We start from the raw sequence: 23,138 nt of genomic DNA, 5'->3' as shown, positions 1-23,138 counted from the left end.
GGTAGGGGAAATGTCTCTAATGTTGGCCTATGGATCTAAGATTGGGACCACTGCTAAAAATCTGCTATTCATCAATTTTATCTAGATGAACGCGTTATTGGGACGTTACTAATTGATATTTTGGTTGCTATTGAAAATTTAGCCGATTGCTGAATTTATGTATGGGCCATAATTGGGGACACTTAGGCCGACATTACCTGCATTTCCCCTATATTAAAAGAAAGAATATTGCAAGGGGCAATCAAATCTGCACACTATGCTGAAACACAGCATGACACCACTGTTGAGTGTTGACATTTTGCCAATCGTTTCTAAAGCAAACCCCACACGTATCAATATATTGACGCGAAGGGGAATTATTGACATTAATATTGATGATGTGAATACAGAAATATTGTCAATACCGATGTATTGACGTCAATATTGACAGTATTGACAATACGATTATTGTCAATAAAAGCAATCGTGTACGGTCCACATAAGGTTTACTACTCGGGTCAATATCTGTTTACTCACAAACGAAACTAGTGAGAGAATGTCATACATAAAACTGGTGATACAAGGATTCAATCAAGAAGCTGTAAACGACAAACGGATACCCACCGGTGTTGGGGATCATTCGAAAAATTCTGTAAGTATTGTCAGACAATAATTGTCTGAATCGTGAATCTCTTCAAACCTAGCAAAACTAAATCCTTTGGTCTTGCCGATTATATTTGGGAAGGAAATTTTCACATTTTCTCCTGCGTTTTTCCTCGTATATTCTTGCCAATCATTAGTCTTAATTGGTGTGGTCTTTGATAGGACAACCACAGGACTTTAAAGCGATGTCCATAGAATATTGAAAGGTGTATCTGTAATGCTATATGCTCCTGAATCAAGAATCCCTCACGTTTGTCATCTGTGTGGAGCTGACTGGATTGGGCGGAATCTTCTCGAGTTCTATACAGATCTAAGCCGCCTGATAAAGCGCCTCCGCTGAAGTCTGCGGTGGCTGACAATCCTATTTTCAACGTATGACAGTTCTTCAGGAGAATGCATCATAATCAGCGATACGATAGACTTTGAGGACACAAAGCGTGGGATTGAACTATGCTTGAACACCGTATTGGTCTGATGGTTTGCAGTTCCTCTTCCACCTCCCGACCCGCTAACGATCTAATGAGAATGTAGGTGAATGTCTACCATGATCCATCAGAGAAATTGAGAATGCAAACAAAATTACACAAGTCATAACTTTCAGGGTTGCCAAACACCTTGATAAGCATACTTTAATTGTCCTTGATAGGTACGTTCGGCAGAGCGCTTGGCACAGCTTTTGACACAACTAATAACTCGGCACGCATTAAGGTGTGCAGAGTTGAACACCCCTTGGAATATTGCATAGTCCATAGTTTTCTAGACCTAGTATTCTTAAATATCTTTGCAAAATCTTATATAGTTCATCAAAATATGCCCCTTCAAGGGTATATTTTTACATAGACCACTCCTTCCGAGAGATACGCCCCTCCATAACAAAATTCTGATAATTTTAACCGAAAGTCCACTAAATGTACTTTGCAAATCATTTGAAATTTCAGAAATCCGTTGATATTCCGTTAAGAGAAAGCCAAAATTTCGAATCGTGAAGCGTTCTCAAGATAACGAACCCATATATGGAAGCCATCGTTGATAAGAATGTACGGAATTTCACCACGATAATCGAGCCACATGTGCTCGCTATTTCCAAATATGGCATACTGAAATTTGATAAGAGCATACTGCGAACAATATAAAAACCACGCATTCAATGCAACTATTCAACTGCCAGTTCCCGTTCGAATCGCAGCAACCATGGAAGTGAACCTACTCTACCCGCTCATCGTAGTAGCCATCTTGGTGGTAATCTACCGCCGAGTGACGAAATACTTCGAGTACTTTCATGACAAACCCATCCCCTCGATGGCCACCAATCCGATATACGGCAGTACCGGTCCGTTGTATAGGAAACAGTACTCGTTCAGCGATTTCATCAAGACGGTCTACGACAAATATTCGGGAGTCAAGTAAGTTACCGCCTACTGTGTAAATTTGATTCGAGAGGTGTCTAAGTTCATAACCGTTTGCAGAGTGTTTGGCCTATTCGACATGACCACAAAGCTATTCGTCATCCGGGATCCGGAGCTGATCAAGAAGGTTACGATTACGGATTTCGAGTACTTCGTAAACCGCCGCCAGATGGTTGCTACAAACACGAACGAAGACGATGGTTTACTGTTTAGCAAAACATTGCTTTCGTTGACTGATCAGAAGTGGCACGATATGAGAGCGGTTCTCAGCCCGGCATTTACCGGGAGCAAGATGCGTGTAATGTTCGAACTGATTGAGCAGTACAGTGCTCGAATGGTGCAGATTTTGAAGGAACAGGCTAACGGAACGGGCTACGTGGATTACGAGATGAAGGATTGCTTTTCGAGGGTGGCGAATGATATCATTGCTACGTGTGCATTTGGACTGCAGGTCGAATCGCTCAAGAGCCGAGAGAACGAATTCTTTGTGATGGGAAAAAAGATGCTTAACTTCAACAGCCTGACCGTTTTGCTACGAATTTTTGGTTTCAGGTTGGTCCCGGGATTGATGGCAAAGCTGAAAATTGATCTGCTTGATGCCAAACATGTTCAGTATTTTTCGAAGATCATTAAGGACGCCGTTCAGACTAGAGAGAATCACGGGATCGTACGACCAGACATGATCCATCTGCTGATGCAGGCTAGGAAGGGAATTTTGAAGCATCAAAAGGACGGAGCCGCAGCCAATGCAGGATTCGCTACGGTTGAAGAATCGGACGTCGGGAAGTCGACCACCAGTAAGACCATCACGGAGTCAGAGTTCATCGCTCAGTGTTTGGTCTTCTTCTTAGGGGGATTCGACACTGTTTCTTCCGAAATGATATTCATGGCGTATGAACTAGCCATGAACCGAGATGTTCAACAGAGACTGTACGAAGAAATTGCGGAAACAAACAGACAACTCGAAGGAAAACCACTGACGTATGATACGTTGCAGAAGATGAAATACATGGACATGGTGGTTTCGGAATCGCTCCGAATGTGGCCAGCTGCGGCATTCGATAGAACATGCGTCCGAGACTACGTGCTGGATGATGGCGCCGGGCTAAAGTTCACTATCGATCGAGGAACTTGCTTATGGATTCCGGTTCATGGCATCCACCGGGATCCGAAGTACTATCCCAATCCGGACAAGTTTGATCCGGAGCGATTCAGTGAGGAGAACAGAGCGAAGATCAACACGGCACTGTATTTGCCGTTTGGAAGCGGACCTCGGAACTGCATCGGATCGAGATTTGCCCTAATGGAGATGAAAGCAATCATGTACGCACTGGTGCTAAATTTTAGCTTCGAAAGGAACGAGAAGACACTGGTGCCGATGCGGCTTGCTAGGGGATTCGCTGGATTTACCGGTGAAGGGGGCGTTCATTTAAGACTGAAGCTGAGGCTTTAGGAATGTATGCTAATTTCGAATAATAAATTTAATATGCTATGATGTACGACGAAACAAAAGTGTAAACCATCCAATACATTCGTACTACAATTATAACGCTGCCGAAAATTTTCATCCATCTTATCGGAACGAGCTTAATTGCTATTAATTTAAAAAAAAACCTCACTGCTCGCCATCCAGTGGGCATTGACACATCATTCAACACCGTTCAGTCTTCGTACGAATCGCAGCAACCATGGAAGTGAACTTACTCTACCTGCTCATCGTAGTAGCCATGCTGGTGGAAATCTACCGCCGGATGACGAAATATTTTACATTCAAAGTGTTTTTTATGTTACTTCATACGCGAAGTTAACGATTTTCAGAGTTGGTTGGAAATGCTAACATGAAGCTTTTAGTGTGATGATTTATTAGCTAGAGAATGATCTTTTTTTTAGAAGAGTGTAGGTGGATAGTTCCGTTAGAGTACGGCAGTATGAAAATTGAATAGAAGTTGAAAATGAGCGAAGGGCCATTAAAGCGACAGTTTACAAGATAGACGCACATTTTTGCCTGTGGACTTGGAGACATACTTCAAGTCCCCGCGTACATCGTACGGGCTAGGCAAAAATGTGCGTCTATCTTGTAAACTGTCGCTTTAATGGCCCTTCGCTCATTTTCAACTTCTATTCAATTTTCATACTGCCGTACTCTAACGGAACTATCCACCTACACTCTTCTAAAAAAAAAGATCATTCTCTAGCTAATAAATCATCACACTAAAAGCTTCATGTTAGCATTTCCAACCAACTCCGAAATATTTTAATTATTTCCAAGATAAACCGATTCCTTCGATGGCCGCCTCTCCGCCGTTTGGAAGTACCGGTCAGATGTTGCGGAAAAAGTGCGCGTTCAGCGATTTTATCAAGATGATTTACGATAAATATTCGGGAGTCAAGTAAGTCACCGCCGCCTACTACAAACGAACCTTTCCTAAATGTGTATCTTGCAGAGTGTTCGGACTGTTCGACATGACGACGAAGATGTTCGTCATCCGGGATCCGGAGCTGATCAAGAAGATCACCGTGAAGGACTTCGAGTACTTCATCAATCGGCGGTCGTCGTTTGGCGAAAACAAGGACAATGATAATGGGATACTGCTAAGCAATACGTTGGTCATGCTGAATGATCAGAGGTGGCGTGACATGAGAGCGATTTTCAGTCCAGCGTTCACCGGGAGCAAGATGCGGGCTATGTTTGAGTTGATCGCGAAGTACAGCGATGTAATGGTACGAGTGTTGAAGGAACAAGCCAGCGAAACAGGCTATATGGACTACGACATGAAGGATTGTCTCTCGCGGGTGGCAAACGATATCGTTGCCACGTGTGCGTTTGGACTGCAGGTCGAATCGCTGGAAAGCCGTGAGAACGAGTTCTACATGATGGGGAAGCAACTGATGAACTTTAACAGAATAACCGTAATGATACGAATGATTGCCTTCGGCTTGCTCCCGGGATTGATGGCGAAGCTAGGTTTTGATATTATCGATGCTGAGCATAGTCGTTACTTCACGAAGATCATCATGGATGCTGTACGGACTAGAGAGATTCAAGGAATCGTTCGCCCGGACATGATCCATTTGCTGATGCAGGCGAGGAAGGGTGTTCTTAGGAATCAAAAGGAGACAGCCGAAGATAATGCCGGATTTGCAACCGTTGAAGAATCCGATGTAGGGAAGTCGGTAGTCAACAATAAGACCATCACGGAGACGGAGTTCGTTGCGCAGTGTTTGATTTTCTTCTTGGCTGGATTCGACAGCGTGTCTTCCGGAATGGTATTCATGGTGTACGAGCTAGCCATAAATCCCAACGTTCAACGGAGATTGTTCGAGGAAATCATGGAAACAAACCATCAGCTCGGAGGGAAGCCATTAACCTACGACACGCTGCAGCAGATGAAATATATGGACATGATGGTTTCGGAGTCGCTCCGAATGTGGCCAATACCGGCATTCGACCGAAAGTGCGTCCGAGACTACGTGGTTGATGATGGCGCCGGGCTGAAGTTCACCATCGATGCAGGAGACTGCATCTGGGTTCCGGTTCATGGCATCCACCGGGATCCGAAGTACTACCCCAACCCGGAGAAGTTCGACCCCGAGCGGTTCAGGGACGAAAACAAAGCAACCATTGACACGACAATGTACCTGCCATTTGGGATGGGACCGAGAAACTGTATCGGATCGAGGTTTGCCCTGATGGAGATGAAAGCAATCATGTATGCGTTGTTGCTGAATTTCAGCATCGAGAGGAACGAGAAGACACTGGTGCCGATGCGGCTTGCCAAAGGATTCGCCGGACTGAACGGCGAAGGAGGTATCCATTTGAGACTGCAACTGCGGCGGTAGGGACGGGTGTTACATTTTGAAAAATAAATATCGACAATTTTCAATAAAACCGTTATGGGTATGTTTTAGGTGACATTCCGAGGACATCAAAAGGGCTTCTATCATTTCCGGGAAGATAATTTCACAAATCTCGAAGTGAGTCTAATAATGATATGCTTTAACGATAATTCAAGGATGCATTTTTAAATAGACGTAACTGCTGTTGTAGACAAAGATTCGAACGTCAATTTGTTGAAACTCTTAGCTCGCTCACGCTAACCATTGCCTGGATAACTAGCTGCTTGCGGGCAGCCTTTCCTTTCGTACTGGAGAACGATGTTCAATGCCACGCGCCAAAAGCACTGCTGCTGCTGCTGATGATGACGACCGACCGGACATCACCACACACGGTGATTGAATAAGCACCTTTCGGCGAGACCAAATGGAATTTGATTTTGAAATCTGTGTTAGGGAAAGCGCTTTTTGCAGGCAATCGGTTTGCAACAGTTGGACATGACCTATTGAAAATTGATAAAGTGCTGCAGCAGATTCGTAGAAAAATTTCCAATCGATTGGTTTGTTTAGAATAAAAATCCATCCGTTATTGACCGTGTTATAAGTGGTCAAAACCTGAACACTTTTCGTAACGCGGCAATTTTGGTTTTTTTGAATTGCACCCCCAATATGTTGCCGAAAGACGTAATCCTACGTCAAAAGCAAATACGGGAACAGACCTATTGATATCGCTAAGCTATAGCAATGCAATAATGAGACGTTCTGTTGACGGGTAGTAAATTGCGTTACTACATGGTAAAGTGGGAATTAACTTTTCAAACTAACGCTCTTCTTGTTCTAATGCCCCACGTGATTGAATTAGTAAAGGGTGTCCACGATGAAATTGCCACACTATGAAATTGCTCTAACTTTTTAACCGTTGGGTAGAATTTAATGAAAATTTGGGTGGATTTAGTTCATAGTGCATTATTTACATCCTGCAAGTTTTAAAGTCCTGTGATCAAAACTCGCGGAAATGGAGTCGAAAGAACAGCTCGTGCGTGATAAAATCTTGCGCATTCATCACGAGAACAAGGATCTCTCGCATCGTTCCATCGCTAAAACGTTGGGAATCGCGAATTCCACGGTGTCGCGAGTGATTAAGCGGTTCGAGGAACGGTTGACCACCGATAGGAAGCCCAGAAGTGAAGGAAAAATTATTCCGTACAACACCAAAAATCACAACCGCGTAGTTGGGGCCTTCAACCGAAATCTGAACGCCTCCGTTAGGGATGTGGCTAAGAAGCTGCACCTAAGCCGAAGTTTTGTCCAGAAGGCCAAAACTAAGGCTGGGCTTCGAACGTTCAAGGTACAAAAGGCCCCTAATCGCGACGAGAAGCAGAACAAGTCCGCCAAAACCCGTGCCAGGAAGTTGTACCTCAACATGCTGACGAAAGTTGAATGCTGCATCATGGACGACGAAACATATGTGAAGGCCGACTTCAAACAGATCCCCGGCAACCTGTTTTTCACGACCAAGGATAAGTTCAGCGTTCCGGAGCATGTCCGCACTCAGAAGATGTCCAAATTTGCGAAGAAATTCCTGGTTTGGCAAGCCATCTGCACGTGCGGGAAGCGGAGTGCACCTTTCGTGACCCAGGACACGATGAACGGACAGGTGTACATAAAAGAGTGCCTCCAGAAGCGGCTGCTTCCTCTCCTGAAGGCCCACAACGTCCCAACAAACTTCTGGCCGGATTTGGCCTCATGCCACTACTCCAAGGACGTGCTGAAGTGGTATGCGGACAATAAGGTCAATTTCGTGCCGAAAATGTTCAACCCTCCCAACACTCCGGAGCTCCGCCCCATCGAGAAGTACTGAGCGATTATGAAGCAGCACCTTCTTAAACGACCTAAGGTAGTGAAGACAGTCGAGGAACTGATGAAAGTATGGGTTTACATGCAAAAAACGGTTGATTCACAGGTTGTGCAGAATCTTATGGCCGGGGTTAAGGCCAAGGTGCGGGCATTTGCGTATGGACTGTAAATAAAATACGAGTTAAATGGTAAAATGAAGTTTAATAGTTATTTCTCAATCCCTGAAAATTTGATGGCAATCGGATGAAAACTCGAATTTTGCGAATCAATTTTGTGTGTGGCAATTTCATCGTGGACACCCTTTATAAACAATGTTATCAATGTTTGGCCAAACGATTTTCTACATCAAGTATGTTTACAGTTTCGGTTGATTTACGGTATCTCTGCAACCAATCTGCTGAACATCTATTTATATTTGGAAATTGTTTTATCTTATCTATTCAGCGGAAAGACTGTGCCTTGAATATCTTGCTCAACAAATTACGTAGAGAACAATATGGAAGTGATTCTGATATAACATTAATTTTAAACACAGAAGTTTTTATTAGACTACAATACTAAAAGCTACAACCTTAAACCATGAACTTCTACTTCCTCAACTTGAACCTCAAATTCAGTCCATTTTCCACGCCCAATCCGGTGAACCCCTTCACAAGCTTCAACGGCACCTGAGTCTTCTCGTTCCTCTCGATGCTGAAGTTCAGCAACAACGCATACATGATTGCTTTAATCTCCATCAGGGCAAACCTCGAACCGATGCAATTTCTCGGCCCAATACCAAACGGCAGGTACATCGTCATGTCAATGTTTGCTCGGTTTTCGTCGCTGAACCGCTCCGGGTCGAACTTCTCCGGATTGGGGTAGTACTTCGGGTCCCGGTGGATGCCATGAACCGGAATCCAGATGCAGGCTCCCTCATCGATGGTGAACTTCAGCCCCGCACCATCATCCACCACGTAGTCTCGGACGCATTTTCGGTCAAAAGCCGCAACTGGCCACATTCGCAAGGCCTCCGAGACTACCATGTCCATGTATTTCATCTTTTGCAGTGTATCATAGGTCAGCGGCTTCCCACCGAGTTGTTTGTTCGATTCCGCAATTTCTTCGTACAGTTTGTGTTGAACATCGAGGTTCAAGGCGAGTTCATACGCCATGAATACCATTCCGGTGGATACGGTGTCGAATCCTGCCAGGAAGAAGATCAAACACTGTGCGATGAACTCCGGTTCGGTCATAATTGTACTGATAACTGTCTTGCCAACGTCTGACTCCTCAACCGTTGCAAACCCGGCACTGGCTTCGGAAGTCTCCTGTTGATGCTTCAGAACACCCTTCCGCGCCTGCATCAACAGATGAATCATGTCTGGTCGTACGATCCCGTGAGTCTCCCTAGCCTTCACAGCTTCCTTGATGATCTTTGAGAAGTACTGGGCCTGCTCCCTGTCTACGATATCAACACCCATCTTCACCATCAAGCTCGGGAAGATTCTTATCCCAATGATCCGAAACAGTACGGTCAACCTGTTGAAGTTCATCATCTTCTTGCCAGTCACGAAGAACTCGTTCTCACGACTCTTGAGCGACTCGACTTGCAGACCAAAGGCGCACGTTGCAATGATATCGTTCGCCATCCTCGAGAAGCAATCTTTCATCTCGTAATCCACGTAACCGGTGTCCCGTGATTGTTCCTTCAATATGTTCACCATTCGCCCACTGTACTCTTCGATAAGTCCGAACATCGCACGCATCTTGCTTCCAGTAAACGCCGGACTGAGGATCGCTCGCATATCGCGCCACCGCTGATTGTTCAACCCAACCAAAGTTTTACTAAACAGGATATTCTCGTTGCCGTCGTCCTTATCGCTGTCTCCGAACAATGGCCGTCGGTTTACAAAGTGCTCGAAATCCTTCACGGTAATCTTCTTGATCAGCTCCGGGTCCCGCAGGACGAACATCTTCGACGACATGTCGAACATTCCAAAAACTCTGCAAAAAATGTAAACCATGAATATAGCATGAACGGCAGTAACAGTAGTAGGCTGTGACTTACTTCGCATTGGGGTACTTGTTGTAGACCTTTCCGATGAAATCGTTGAAGGAGAGCTTCTTCAGCATCAGTGGGCCAGTGCTTCCGAACAGCGGATTGGTGGCCATCGAGGGGATCGGTTTGTCGTGGAAATAGTCAAAATACTTCGTCACCCGGCGATAGATTACCACCAGGATGGCTACCACGATGAGCAGATAGAGTAGATTCACTTCCATGGTTGCTGTGATTCCAATGGCGACAGGCACTGAACTGAACCAAGATACGGACCGTGCTGAGAGGTATCCAACAATTGATAACGGTCAAGGTGCTAATTGACGTTGATAAATATTTGTTTGTTTCGCTTTGGGATCGCCTTTTATGGAAAGCGATGCGGTGGTATGTGAGCACTGATTTGTTTAGAGGCTTGCATTTCACAATAAAGATTAGTTTGCAGTTTTGTGTGGCAATTTATACGAGAATTAGATACTGACGTGAGTCTTCACGCGAGAATTTGATTTGTCACCAATGAGTGGAATTTTTAGTATTGCTGACGCCTACCTCAACTAATCTTGAATTTCCACAGTTCCACTTTGCTGTGAAATTTCGAATTGCGTCAAAACTAGTAGACCATTCGGGCCAAGCTTCAAACGTAAACTAAAAGTCAGTGTATCCGGCAAAAAAAACTTGTTCTCGGTGATGATGATTGGGCAATAAAAAACACAATCATCATTCTTCTCAAACTTGTTTGAAGATTTCTCTCCTTGCATTTGACTCTATTTGAGTCTGTTGCTCAAAATCCTCACAAAGTGTTCAGCCCCGTTTTGCCATCGTAGTGCCACTTCATGAGGCTCAAAAGTTGAACCAGGCGTGTTGCGTTGCTGAAATGTGTAGCTCTTGACATGAAAGAAGATAGCATCGTTCACAATGATCTCGAATAATTTTGAAGCTGCAGATAGACTTGTTATGCCACGATAATTTGTCACGTCACGTTTGTCGCCCTTCTTATGGACAGGGAACATTAAGGAATGTCTCCATATTTCGGGGAAAACTCCTTGGTACAACGAAGCGGTAAAGATGCGAGCTAGGGGATCAGCTAAAACAGCAACACAGCGGCAAAAAATGATTGCAGGTACACCATCAGGACCCGGTGAAACAGATTTCTTCAACTTCCTAACAGCTTTAACGACATAAATATTGCTAACCACAAATGTACGCAAATCGATGAGACCCTCAGGAACATTGCAAGCCGCTCTTTCTACTTCATCTGCGTTGGCGGCTGAATCCGAAAAAACAGAACTGAAGTGGCGGGAAAATAGATCACACGATTCGAGCATAGAAGTAGACTCCAAATCGCCAAAAAATACGGATGAAGGAATATTCGACGATTTTCGCTTGGAGTTCACAAACTTCCAGAAGCTCTTGGGATTTCTACGTTAATTGGTCTGGACACGCAAGACATATGACTTGTATAGGGTTGAATTAAGCTTACGATAGGCGTTGCAAGCGCGATGAAAGTTGCGTTTCGTTTCAGAAGTTCGATGTCGGCGAAGTTTACGCTGCCAGGAATTTTTATCGCGTTTCAAAAGCCGCAGGAGAGGAGAACTCCAAGCAGGAGATATAGGAGGTTTTCGTCTTGGAGTGTTATCGGTGAGCCAATTGCAAATTATGTTGCAAAATTGTGCTGCCATATCGTTGACGTCATTTGTTGCCAGAATACTGCTCCAATCACAGCTCATAAGGAACTCTTTGAGCATGACGAAGTCGATTTTTGAGTAGTCGAGCGTATGTTCACCAGCATCAAGGGATTCCACACGGTCAACACAATCGGATTGAGTTGGTAAGGAGAATAAAATCGGTGGATGATGCAAATCAATAGCCAGCAATGGGGACACCGCTTCGTTAACTACAATGTTGCAATCGGAATCACAGAAAACCAAATCTAGGATGCGCCCCAGGTGATTGCGAATAGAGTTGTATTGCCGGATATTCAGGAAGCTCGTTCCATCCATCAGAGCAGCACTGGCAGCAGACGTCGTGGAAGGATCAAGGTTTAAGATTCCATCATCAAGACAATCCCATGCTATGTGTGGTTGATTGTAGTCACCACAAGCAAGCAAAAGGTCACCATCTGGAGTTGCATCACGTAATTCACGAAGAGTAGCTAAATGGGCATCGATAACACCTACGTCCCGACTACGATCTGGAGAAATATATACAGCGCAAAGCACGAACCGCTTTCCGCGAATACAGGCAGACACACTTACTTGTTCCAGGTTACTACCATTAAAAGCCTTTATCTCAACAGACTTGTAAACGCTGGCCACGGCAATAAGCACTCCTCCAAACTTCGCTTTCTGGCTATTACGAGCACTGCGATCGCAGCGAAATACATTAAAGTCAGTACCAAAAAGTTGCAGTGAGTTGATGCTGTCGTCAAGGCCCGTTTCTATCAATATGATGACATCGTAATTGCAATCACATACCGCTACAACCAGGTCGTCAATTTTGGTTCTTAGACCACGTACGTTTTGGAAGTAAAGTCAAACATCGTTGTCACCAGCAATTCCACATAGGTAGGGGACGTTCAAGGCGATGTCCATGTTGGCTGGAGGTACTCCCGGCAGAACAAGTTGGTGATCTGAGGAGGGAATCATCATCAGGCAGGAAATTATGAAAATTATGTTGATACTTGCCTAGACAAGCAAGCTGGAAGACCTCTTCTCGCACATCAGACACAGGGCCGGGACGACTTCGACTGCATTCACCATTTATCGGCGCGACTGTGCTGAGTGGATAAGAGGCTTCCAAAATGCTTATTTTTGCGCGTCCCGGGGTCCATCCATCGGTTGATTTGCTGCAAACGTCGTCTGCGGTGTCACTGGCGTGGGTGTTAGATTCACACCAGATGGTCTCCGAAATTTTTGAGCCGAGTGATCTTCGAATTCACGGAATAGAACTCCTTCGGGCCAAGATGACGGATCCAAAGCTCTCTTCTTCAAAGCTGGGTCTAGACCGACTTTGAATGAAATAAAGGTCATGTTACTGGTGTCGGTTCCTTTGGCGACCAATTTCACAACATCAGGTTCATTTTCGAGTTCCAGGTTGGCTTTCACCATTTCAGAGATTGCTTCGTTGCTCACATCACGTTGGATACGGGACAACAGTTCTGACCCAACAGTTTTGAACCAGACTGACACTCAGATGTTTTAGGCACCACAGAGTCGGATCCACGAAATCGTTTTGATGGTCGAGTTGCTTCAAGTGTTGGCCAACGGTTGACAGCAGGTGGCAGAATTGACGGGACAGGCTTTGATGACAACTGTTTAATTTCCCTGATGAATGTGGGCGTCTTAGTGGAATACCTGTATAATGAGAGAGAGAAGGATTAGTATTTTCCATTTAATTCCACTACTTTATTTGCTTATCCTTGACAGATACGCGTATTTCGTCTACAATGTGCAGACTTCTTCAGTGTCTTGTACTAATACTCGACTCGAGTCGAGTATTAGTACAAGACACTGAAGAAGTCTGCACATTGTAGACGAAATACGCGTATCTGTCAAGGATAAGCAAATAAAGTAGTGGAATTAAATGGAAAATACTAATCCTTCTCTCTCTCATTATATGTTTAATTTCCGTCTGCAAATTCGTGATAGCTTCCGTGAGAGAAAGCAGCGGTGATTTTTCAACTGCCAAATTGGTGATGGATCGGAGGTGCGAATTCTCAAAAAGTTCCGCACATTTATCGCACATCCAAAAGAGGTTTTTCCGATGGGATGTGAAGTAACCAGACAGGGCACGAGACACTCCGGAACACGTCATGTGAAACACACTGCCACAGTATCCTCGGCAGGTCACATACTCAATGCCAGTAATTTCCAACGAGCACTTGGCACAATTTGTCTCCATGCTGGCAGTTGAACGGTCAAACGCCTTTAATTAGACTTCTTGCAGGAACAAAAGTTGGCGGTAGGACGGTGATGACAAACAAGCTCAGGATGATTGAGTGCTGTTTCAACAATAGCACGTAGGTGAAGAATGAACAAAAACAACTCTATAGCACAGCACAGCGCGGACTAAAAACAGTTAAATTGTACTTCGAATAACTACTTTACGAGCACAATTTTTTAACAATAATGTCCGGATGATTAAAACGAAAAACTTGGTCAATATTTGGAAATATTTTTGACTAGATAAGACACGAAAAATAACGAATAAAACTGCGACTTGAAATAGCACAAGTAGCAAAGCCACACGATATTGAAAAACTGGGAATACAATTCGCTTCATGCACTATTAATCAACTATATATTCAGCCTGATGTTAATCTGCTTTGTACACCCCTAGTCAACCAATAATCAGCTTCTGTTCTCACTGTTCAGCTTGCATTGTTACTTGGGCTGTTTTCGTCGGTCGCGGTTAATTTGTTTGTTTGTTTTTTGCTTCTGTCATTTTTTGTAAAAAAAATTTACAAATGACTATGACAATACAAAAGAAAATTGTCTGTTTCGAATGGACCGTTTTAATGAAAATCCAGGATCAACTAGTATGGAAGATTGTGAAAATTAGTTGCTATAAAAGAAGCATCTATGAGCAAGAGGAGAAGGATGATGGCGACTTGAATGCCATGAGACAGAATCAATCGTAGCAGAATTTGGTGTGACCTGTCCATATTATTTTATTTTATAATTAAATATAAATAACAAATATCTTGGGAATTAGGAGCGACCATCAGGGTACCCAACTGAAGCAATTAGGATGGGGAGATTGAAATTTTCAACTCCTTGTTGTTAACATTTCGTGGATAAAGGGCGGGCTCTTCTCCACACTCGTTGTGGCATCCTTCTGTTTGACGGCTTGTTTTTTTTACCAATTGATCATGCTGCTGAAAGGAGATTCTTTACTTTCCCGTGGATGCGTATAGGTGACTTTGCCAATCAATCCACCCAACCCGTTGTTGGTCCTTCATACAGGGACATGTTGAGGACAGTCAGAGGATAAAATCAAATAGTGAGGAGAGCCCACTGCTATCGGACCTAGTTTTAGTGCTACAATGAGTCGAAGACAATTATCATCATTTTATGAAGAATTTCAAAAGAATTTTGAAAAGAACTCCTAGGGCATTTGGACTAGAATTCAAAGTTAAATATGAGAATAATTCTAATCCAAATGAATTGAATGAAATCCTAGAATGTTCTAAAGATAATTCCAAGGAAATTTTGAGTAGAATTCCAGGATAATTCTGATGATTACTCGATGGAAATGTTGAGGATAATTTCAGAAAAATTCTAAGGAGTATTCCAAAGCAATTAAAAAGAAAAGTTCTAATAAACAGTGTTGGGAAAATATCAACAAGTAAAATCTCACCAATGTGCATAATCTCATTTGATTATCGTAAACGAAAATCAACAAGCAAATAACAGCCGATGGTATTACAAGCAGGGTTATGCATTTTCGAAACAAAGAAAAGAAAATGAACTCTCCGCAGAATCGCTTCATTTCGAGCAATATCATTTTCGTGAAAGTCATTGTGTTTCTTGTTATCGAGTCACGATGAACATTCCTCTTTTCAAACATGACTGGACCATCACTTGTTTCGTGCTTTAGTTCATTTCATTTGAAGCAAAGACTTGTTTCAATTGGCGCAATAAAGGGTGATACGGTCAAAATTTGGTCAAGGGAAAACGCGTGTAAATCGGTGAAATCGTTTATTTAAAAAATCAAATTAAATTTCTTTTTCAAGTTCAATTAGTATAAAATTCAGTAAAAATATTCAGTTAGGCTTCCGCTTTTCCAAATCCGAATTGCCGGGCCTTACGCTTGACCCCTGCCATCAGATTTTGTACAGCCACCTTGTCCACCTTCTTCGCCGCAGAAAGCCAGTTTGCCTTGAACTGCTGCTCGCCCTTAGCAGTTTTTTTGGTCTTCTTCAGGTTCCGCTTGACAATAGCCCAGTATTTCTCAATTGGGCGGAGCTCTGGCGTGTTGGGAGGGTTCTTGTCCTTGGGAACCACCTGCACGTTGTTGGCGGCGTACCACTACATGGCCTTTTTACCGTAATGGCAAGATGCCAAATCCGGCCAAAACAGTACGGAACAACCGTGTTTCTTCAGGAAAGGCAGCAGACGTTTATTCAAACACTCTTTCACGTAAATTTCTTGGTTGACAGTCCCGGAAGCTATGAAAATGCTGCTTTTCAAGCCACAGGTACAGATGGCTTGCCAAACCAGATATTTCTTTGCGAACTTTGACAGTTTCATGTGCTTGAAAACATCTGCTACCTTTCCCCTTCCTTTTGCCGTATAAAACTCCTGTCCCGGAAGCTGCTTGTAGTCGGCTTTGACGTAGGTTTCGTCGTCCATTACCACGCAGTCAAACTTCGTCAGCATCGTCGTGTACAGCCTCCGGGATCGCGCTTTGGCCGTCGTATTTTGTTTATCATCGCGATTTGGAGTCACTACCTTCTTGTAAGTCGATAGTCCGGCTCGTTTTTTGGCTCGATGCACGGTTGTAGACGATACACCCAGCTTATTTGCGGCATCTCGGAGAGAGGTTAGGGTTTCGCTTGAAACTACCGGCAACTCTCTTTGTCGTCTCAGCGGCTTCCGGTTTTCGATTTCCCCCCGATCCAGACTTCCTGGCTGTCGACAAACGTTCCCCAAACACTTTAATTACATTTGTAACGGTTGATTTGGCAACTTTTAGCGATTTTGCCAACTTTGCGTGCGAGTAGCTCGGATTTTCGCGATGCGCGAGCAAAATTTTGATACGCTGCTCTTCTTGCTTGGACGGCATTTTGACAACTGAAGAGTGAATTCCAAAATCAAAATAGGAGCAACATTTACACACACACACCTTCAAAATGAGGGGTGTTCAGGTTTTTTAAATGCAAAATTGAAAGAAATACGTCAAGTTGATATTGACCAAATTTTGACCGTATCACCCTTTAGGTACTCGAAAACTGCTTCCTTCGTTTTTTTTCCACTTTCACTTCAATTCGGGGCTCATTCGACTTGTCACGACGCAGGCATCAAAATATAGTATCCGCACAATATCGGTTGCCGACAGGGATGGCATCCGGATTATATGTAGTAATAATATATTATTTTATATTAAATGAAAATTAAATTAACAAGGCCATTCTGAAGTCCAAGATGGCAGCCATCGGGGTCAGGGAAAGTCTCAAATACCTTACAACACGGGTATTTTCGGAACGGGGAAATCGATATTCAACGTTATTTTGGAATCCAATATGGCGGCCATCAGGATTCAGAAAGTATCAACTTCCCTACAATATGGGTATTTTCGGAACGGAGATGCCGACAATCGATATTCGACGCCATTTTGGAATCCAAGATGGTGGCCATAGGGTTTTAAAAAAAGTGTCAAATACCCTACAATATGGTTATTTTTGGAACAGGGACAACGCGTAGATGCCAGAAATCGATATCAGATACCACTTCGGAATCCAATATGGTGGCCATCAGGGTTCAGAAAGTGTCAAATACCCTACAATATAGGTATTTTCGGAATGGGGACAACGTGTGAATGCCGAAAATCGATATCCGATGCCATTTTGGAATCCAATTTGGCGGCCATCGGGTTTCACAAAAAGTGTCAAATACCCTCAGATCTGGTTATTTAGAAACGAGGACGATGCGTAGATGCTGAAAATCGATATTCGATGCCATTTGTAGGCTATTTTACACTTATTCTGAAATCGGAAGCCACCATCTTGAATTTCAAGATGGCGTTGGACATCGATTTCTTTCTTCTATATGTCAGCCCGATTCCAAAAAACTCACATTGATCGGTATTTGACAGTATTTCACAGTTTTTTTTTCTGAGCCAAAGCCGCCATCTTGCATTTAAAGACGGCAAAACAAAATGGCGTCGGATATCGATTTCCGGCTTCTAGACGTTACCTTGATTCTAAAAAAAAAACCGTTTGATAGAATTTACAACTTTTTCTCAAACCCGAAGCCGCCATCATGGATTTCAAAATGGAGCCGGATGTTGATTTCCAATCTCCAGACGTCACACCGATTCCAAAAATACCCATATTGATAGGACGGCATCAGCAGTTCCCATTTTTTTCTGAAATAGGAAGCCGCCGTATGGGATTTAAATATAGCGTTGGATATCGATTTCCTGCCTCTAGACGCCATCCCGTTAATCTATGACGAACTACAACCACGCAACTACGTTCCGCAAGCCGATATGTGCAAGGACTTGGACGGTAACCTTCTCACGAACGAGTGTGAGGTGATTGAGAGGTGGAAGCAGTACTATGACGAGCACCTCAACGGTGAAGCAGCAGAAAACGAAGGTGGCACGGCATGGCAACAGACCTTGGAACACGCTCAGAAGACGACAGGCTACCGGCCCCCGATCTTCAAGAAGTTGAGGAGGAGATCGGTCGGCTGAAGAACAACAAAGCAACTGGTGTAGATCAACTACCAAGTGAGCTATTAAAATACGGTGGTGAAGCTCTGGTTAGAGCGCTGCACTGGATAATTGCCAGGATTTGGGAGGAGGAGATATTACCGGAGAAGTGGATGGAAGGTGTCGTATGCCCAATCTACAAAAAGGGCGACAAGTTGGATTGCTGCAACTACTGCGCGATCACACTGCTGAGCGCCGCCTACAAGGTACTCTCCCAAAATTCTATGCCGCCGTCTGTCACCAGGAGGGATTCGGCAGATTCTGCAGAAATGCCGCGAATACAGCGTGCCCACAAATCATTTGTTCATCGATTTCAAATCCGCATACGACACAATCGATCGAGATCAGCTATGGCAGATTATGCACGAGTACGGATTTCCGGACAAACTGACGCGATTGGACAAGGTGACGATGGATCGAGTGATGTGCGTTGTTGGAGTATCGGGGACACTCTCGAGTCCCTTTGAATCTCAAAGGGGGTTACGGCAAGGTGATGGACTTTCGTGTCTGCTATTCAACATCGCGTTAGAAGGTGTGATCAGAAGAGCTGGGATAGACACGAGTGGCACGATCTTCAGGAAGTCCATCCAGTGGCACGGAACTTTGAGATGATGGCGGAAACGTACATCAGACTGAAGGCTGAAGCTAGGCGGATTGGACTTGCCATCAACGCATCAAAAACAAAATACATGAAAGGAAGAGGTTCTAGGGAAGACAATGTTAGCCTCCCACCCCGAGTTAAGATTGACGGTGACGAAATCGAGGTGGTCGATTAGTTCGTGTATTTGGGCTCTGTGGTGACCGTCGAAAATTATACCAGCAGAGAAATTCAATTAACGCATTATGGCAGGGAATCGTGCCTACTTTGGACGAAGTTGACTGTCTACAAGACGCTGATTAGACCGGTGGTCCTCTACGACCACGAGACCTGGACTATGCTCGTGGAGGACCAACGCGCCCTTGGTGTTTTCGAACGGAAGGTGTTGCGTACCATCTACGGTGGAGTGCAGATGGATGACGGAACGTGGAGGAGGCGAATGAACCATGAATTGCACCAGCTGCTGGGAGAAACATCCATCGTCCACATTGCAAAAATTGGGCAACTACGTTGGGCTGAGCACGTCGTAAGAATGCCGCACGACGACCCAATGAAATTTTTTCTAGAAAGCGACCCAACAGGAACAAGAAGAAGAGGCGCGCAGCGGGCAAGGTGGATCGACCAAGTAGAAGGTGACCTGCGGACCCTCCGCAGACTACGAGGCTGGCGAAGTGTGGCCATGGATCGAGTAGAGTGGAGACGACTTTTTGGGAAAGCTTGTCCTCTGATTGGTAAGGTAAGGTAAGACGCCATCCCGATTCCCAAAATACCTTTATTGATAAGTATTTGACAGCATTTCCCACTTTTTCTTAAATTGGAAGCCACCATCTTGGATTTCAAAATGGCGTCGCATATCAATTTTCCATCTCTAGGCGTCACCCCGATTCAAACAATACCCATATTGATGGGTAAACAAACCACCAGACAATGATAAATTTGGCATCCACGTGCACAGATCTATGCGCATACGCTTAAATGAACCGAGTGAACAAGCAACAAAAGCTTCAATGCCAAAGTAAGTTCATTTGAACAAATGAACACGAGTCAAGCCAAAACAAACAGCATGAAAACTGATCGAAAGTGGTTCTGTTGATGTTGACGGGGATCTGCTCGAAGAGAAGACAGAATGACTTTCACCAGCTACAATTCTCACCAAACTGAGGTAAGTTTGAGCTTCAAGATTTTTGCTGTACACCCGAACACGAACCGAAACTTCCTTCACTGTTGGCAGCAGTAACTTCGTGTCTGCCATCTATGAACAGTAGATAGAGAGAGAGAGGTAGCAAACTATGCTTTCTCTTTCTAAGAAAACGATGTGCAACGGAATCATTTTTGAGTTTAGTCATCTCGTAGCTACAATTTCACATGTTGTTATATTGGGAGCCTTACGGCAATTTCCCACAGAGATTGCGCTGTTCCGCTGGTAGGAAGTGTTAAAAATCCCCATATATAATTGGAGAGAAGTGGGAATAATTCGCTTTCGGTGCATATTCAGGTCAAAAAAAGTGAACGACAACCTAAAGAAATTATTCAGCGACTTTGACGTTCAGTTTTTTTCCCGGAAATTATTGTTAAACAACCTGCTTTACTACCAGTCCCCAGAGAGCCAAAAAATTCAAATTTGAGAGAGAAAATTTGCTCTCACTAGATCAATTTCTCAACAAGCCATGTCTTTTGATGACACTCTATTTGTGATTTCCCTCTCACAGACTACGAAATAGAGTACCTGACAGTGGAAAACATGTCTAGTACCTCTATATATGCATTTTGATTAACATCAGATGTCCCTCCTTTTTTATATATTCTGCGCAAAAGATACTTTCTGCCCCGCCCCATTAAATGAAATCGATGGGAAATCCTGTGAAGGGTGAGCTATTTTGTGTGCAGAATGTGTAAAAAAGGATCGACTTCGGATGTTAATCTAAATGCATATTTAGAGGTACCAGACATCTGTCCTCTGTAAACAATTAACGGAAAACAGATTATGTGTAGTTTCCGATAGATGTCACCGCCAACAACATCAGTGACAACTGATGGAAAATGAACGCAGAAGCTTGACTATTGCTTTTTTAACAAGAACTCGTGTGTGTTGTTCCCGCGCATCCATCACTTTGCATAAGAATACGGGGCCTTTCTGTTGTGGGAAAATAGTGATTTCCCTTTCACAGACCTCAGAATTCAGTACCTAGAACTGAACAATCGGACGGTACCAGTACCTTTATTTATGCATTTAGATTAAAATTGTGAGTCACTTCATGCTTTTTTTTCTAGCGTCCTGAAGAAAGCCCTACCATAATTGAAAAAAAAGTGAATCTGAAATTACTCCTACATTTAATATGTTAATCGAATAAAGTAATGTATTTAATATTTTTCAATGTTCAAATAGTCGCATGAGTCTACTTCCTCACCTTCAGCCTCAAATGCAGCCCATTGTCCACTCTCAAACCGACGAATCCTTTCGAAAGTTTCAACGGCACCTGAGTTTTCTCGTTCCTCTCGATGCTGAAGTTCAACAACAGCGCAAACATGATTGCTTTCATCTCCATCAAGGCAAACCTCGAACCGATACAGTTTCTCGGACCGCTTCCAAACGGCAAGTACATCGCCATGTCAATGTTTGCCTTGTTTTCGTCGCTGAATCGCTCCGGGTCGAACTTCTCCGGATTGGGGTAGTACTTCGGATCGTGATGAATACCGTGCACCGGAATCCAGATGCCAGCTCCTGCATTGATGGTGAACTTCAGCCCGGCACCATCATCCAGCACGTAGTCTTGCTCACACTTCCGATCGAATGCTGGTGCTGGCCACATTCGGAGGGATTCCGAAACCACCATGTCCATGTATTTCATCTGCTGCAGCGTATCATAGGTCAGTGGCTTCCCACCGAGTTGCCTGTTCGTTTCCGTGATTTCTTCGTACAGCTTCTGCTGTACATCGGGGTTCATGGCGAGTTCGTACGCCATGAAAACCATTCCGTTCGATATTGTTTCGAATCCAGCCAGGAAGAAGATCAAACACTGAGCGATGAACTCCGGTTCGGTCATCGCCCTACTGCTAACGGTCTTGCCAACGTCCGACTCCTCAACCGTCGCAAACCCGGCACTGGCTTCGGCTGTCTCCTGTTGATGCTTCAGAATACCTTTCCTCGCCTGCATCAACAGATGAATCATGTCCGGGCGTACGATCCCGTGAGTCTCCCTAGCCTTCACAGCTTCCTTGATGATCTTCGAGAAGTACTGACTCTGCTCTTTATCAACAATATCCATACCCATCTTCGTCATCAATCTCGGGAAGAATCTGAACCCTATCATCCGGAACAATACAGTCAACCTGTTGAAGTTCATCATCTTCTTTCCCATCACGTAGAACTCGTTCTCACGACTCTTCAGCGACTCGACTTGCAATCCAAAGGCGCACGTTGCAATGATATCATTCGCCATCCTCGAGAAACAGTCCTTCATGTCGTAGTCCACGCAACCCGTATCCTGTGATTGTTCCTTCAATATCTTCACCATCCGGTTATTATACTCAACGATCAACTCAAACATCGCACGCATCTTGCTTCCCGTAAACGCCGGACTGAGGATCGCTCGCATGTTGCGCCACCTTTCATCGGTCATTCCCACCAACGTTTTAGTAAACAGTATCTTCTCGTTGTCGTAACCGTTCTTGCTGTCGCCAAACAATGGCCGTCGATTGATAAAGTGCTCGAAATCCTTCACGGTGACCTTCTTGATCAGCTCCGGATCTCGGATGACGAACATCTTCATCGACATGTCGAACAGTCCAAACACTCTGCAATTGATTAGGAGATTTTTAGCGGTTTCTAGTGAACAATAGGATGTGACTTACTTCGCGTTCGGGTACTTGTTGTAGATCTTATTGATGAAATCGTTGAAGGAGATCTTCTTCAGTACCAGTGGAGCAGTGCTGCCAATAAGTGGATAGCTAGCCATCGAAGGGATCGGTTTGTCGTGGAAATAGTTCAAGTGCTTCGTCACCCGGCGGTAGATTACCACCAGGATGGCTACCACGGTAAGCAAGTAAAGTAGATTGACTTCCATGATGGTTGCAATTTAACCGGCGATGGACAGTACACTGAATACAGTGGACCATTTATTTGAGGTGTATAACAATTGATAACAGACAAGGTGGTAATTGAAAATGATAAAGGTGAGGTTTTCTTATCGCATTACGATTGTCTTTTTTGGAAAGTGACAATCATGCGAGCTTGTCGATTGTCTGGAAGCTGGGAATTTCAAGATATATGTCGTTGGAAAAATTAAGCATGTCATCCGAGAATTTGAGACTGTAATAGCATAACAGTTTT

The 23,138-nt window shown here is 44.0% G+C and overlaps 4 protein-coding genes across 6 annotated transcripts in view; 3 read left to right on the top strand and 1 right to left on the bottom strand.

Moving 5' to 3' along the window:
• bdg (bedraggled) overlaps nt 1–23,138 on the top strand; it is a 226,760-nt gene that overhangs the window by 107,351 nt on the left and 96,271 nt on the right. The gene's annotated exons all lie outside the window — the stretch shown is intronic.
• LOC135703178 (G1/S-specific cyclin-D2-like) overlaps nt 1–23,138 on the top strand; it is a 306,040-nt gene that overhangs the window by 199,219 nt on the left and 83,683 nt on the right. The window lies entirely within an intron of this gene.
• On the top strand, nt 1,776–5,932 carry LOC135703132 (probable cytochrome P450 9f2). Of its 3 annotated transcripts, none has more exons than XM_065224232.1 (2): nt 1,776–2,045; nt 4,493–5,932. In XM_065224232.1, the coding sequence occupies exons 1-2, from the start codon at nt 1,834–1,836 to the stop codon at nt 5,886–5,888; spliced, it is 1,608 nt and encodes a 535-aa protein (XP_065080304.1). In that variant the 5' UTR covers nt 1,776–1,833; the 3' UTR covers nt 5,889–5,932. The 3 variants fall into 3 exon arrangements, with proteins under 3 accessions (XP_065080304.1, XP_065080307.1, XP_065080305.1); XM_065224235.1 differs by lacking the exon at nt 4,493–5,932 and adding an exon at nt 2,109–3,522 and having other exon boundaries at nt 1,780–2,045; XM_065224233.1 differs by lacking the exon at nt 1,776–2,045 and adding an exon at nt 4,300–4,438.
• On the bottom strand, nt 8,325–22,887 carry LOC135703091 (uncharacterized). The gene is made up of 4 exons (XM_065224201.1): nt 22,661–22,887; nt 21,217–22,603; nt 9,790–10,073; nt 8,325–9,725 (listed from the first exon to the last, which is right to left on the bottom strand). Exons 1-4 carry the CDS (start codon nt 22,870–22,872, stop codon nt 8,327–8,329), a joined length of 3,282 nt encoding a protein of 1,093 aa, XP_065080273.1. The 5' UTR covers nt 22,873–22,887; the 3' UTR covers nt 8,325–8,326.

The sequence above is a fragment of the Ochlerotatus camptorhynchus genome, unplaced genomic scaffold (assembly GCF_037179485.1).
Source record: "Ochlerotatus camptorhynchus isolate MF236.1 unplaced genomic scaffold, CSIRO-AGI_Acam_v1.1 ptg000209l, whole genome shotgun sequence".
In the NCBI taxonomy this organism is placed as follows: domain Eukaryota; kingdom Metazoa; phylum Arthropoda; class Insecta; order Diptera; family Culicidae; genus Ochlerotatus; species Ochlerotatus camptorhynchus.
This window is presented reverse-complemented; position numbering and strand designations above follow the sequence as displayed.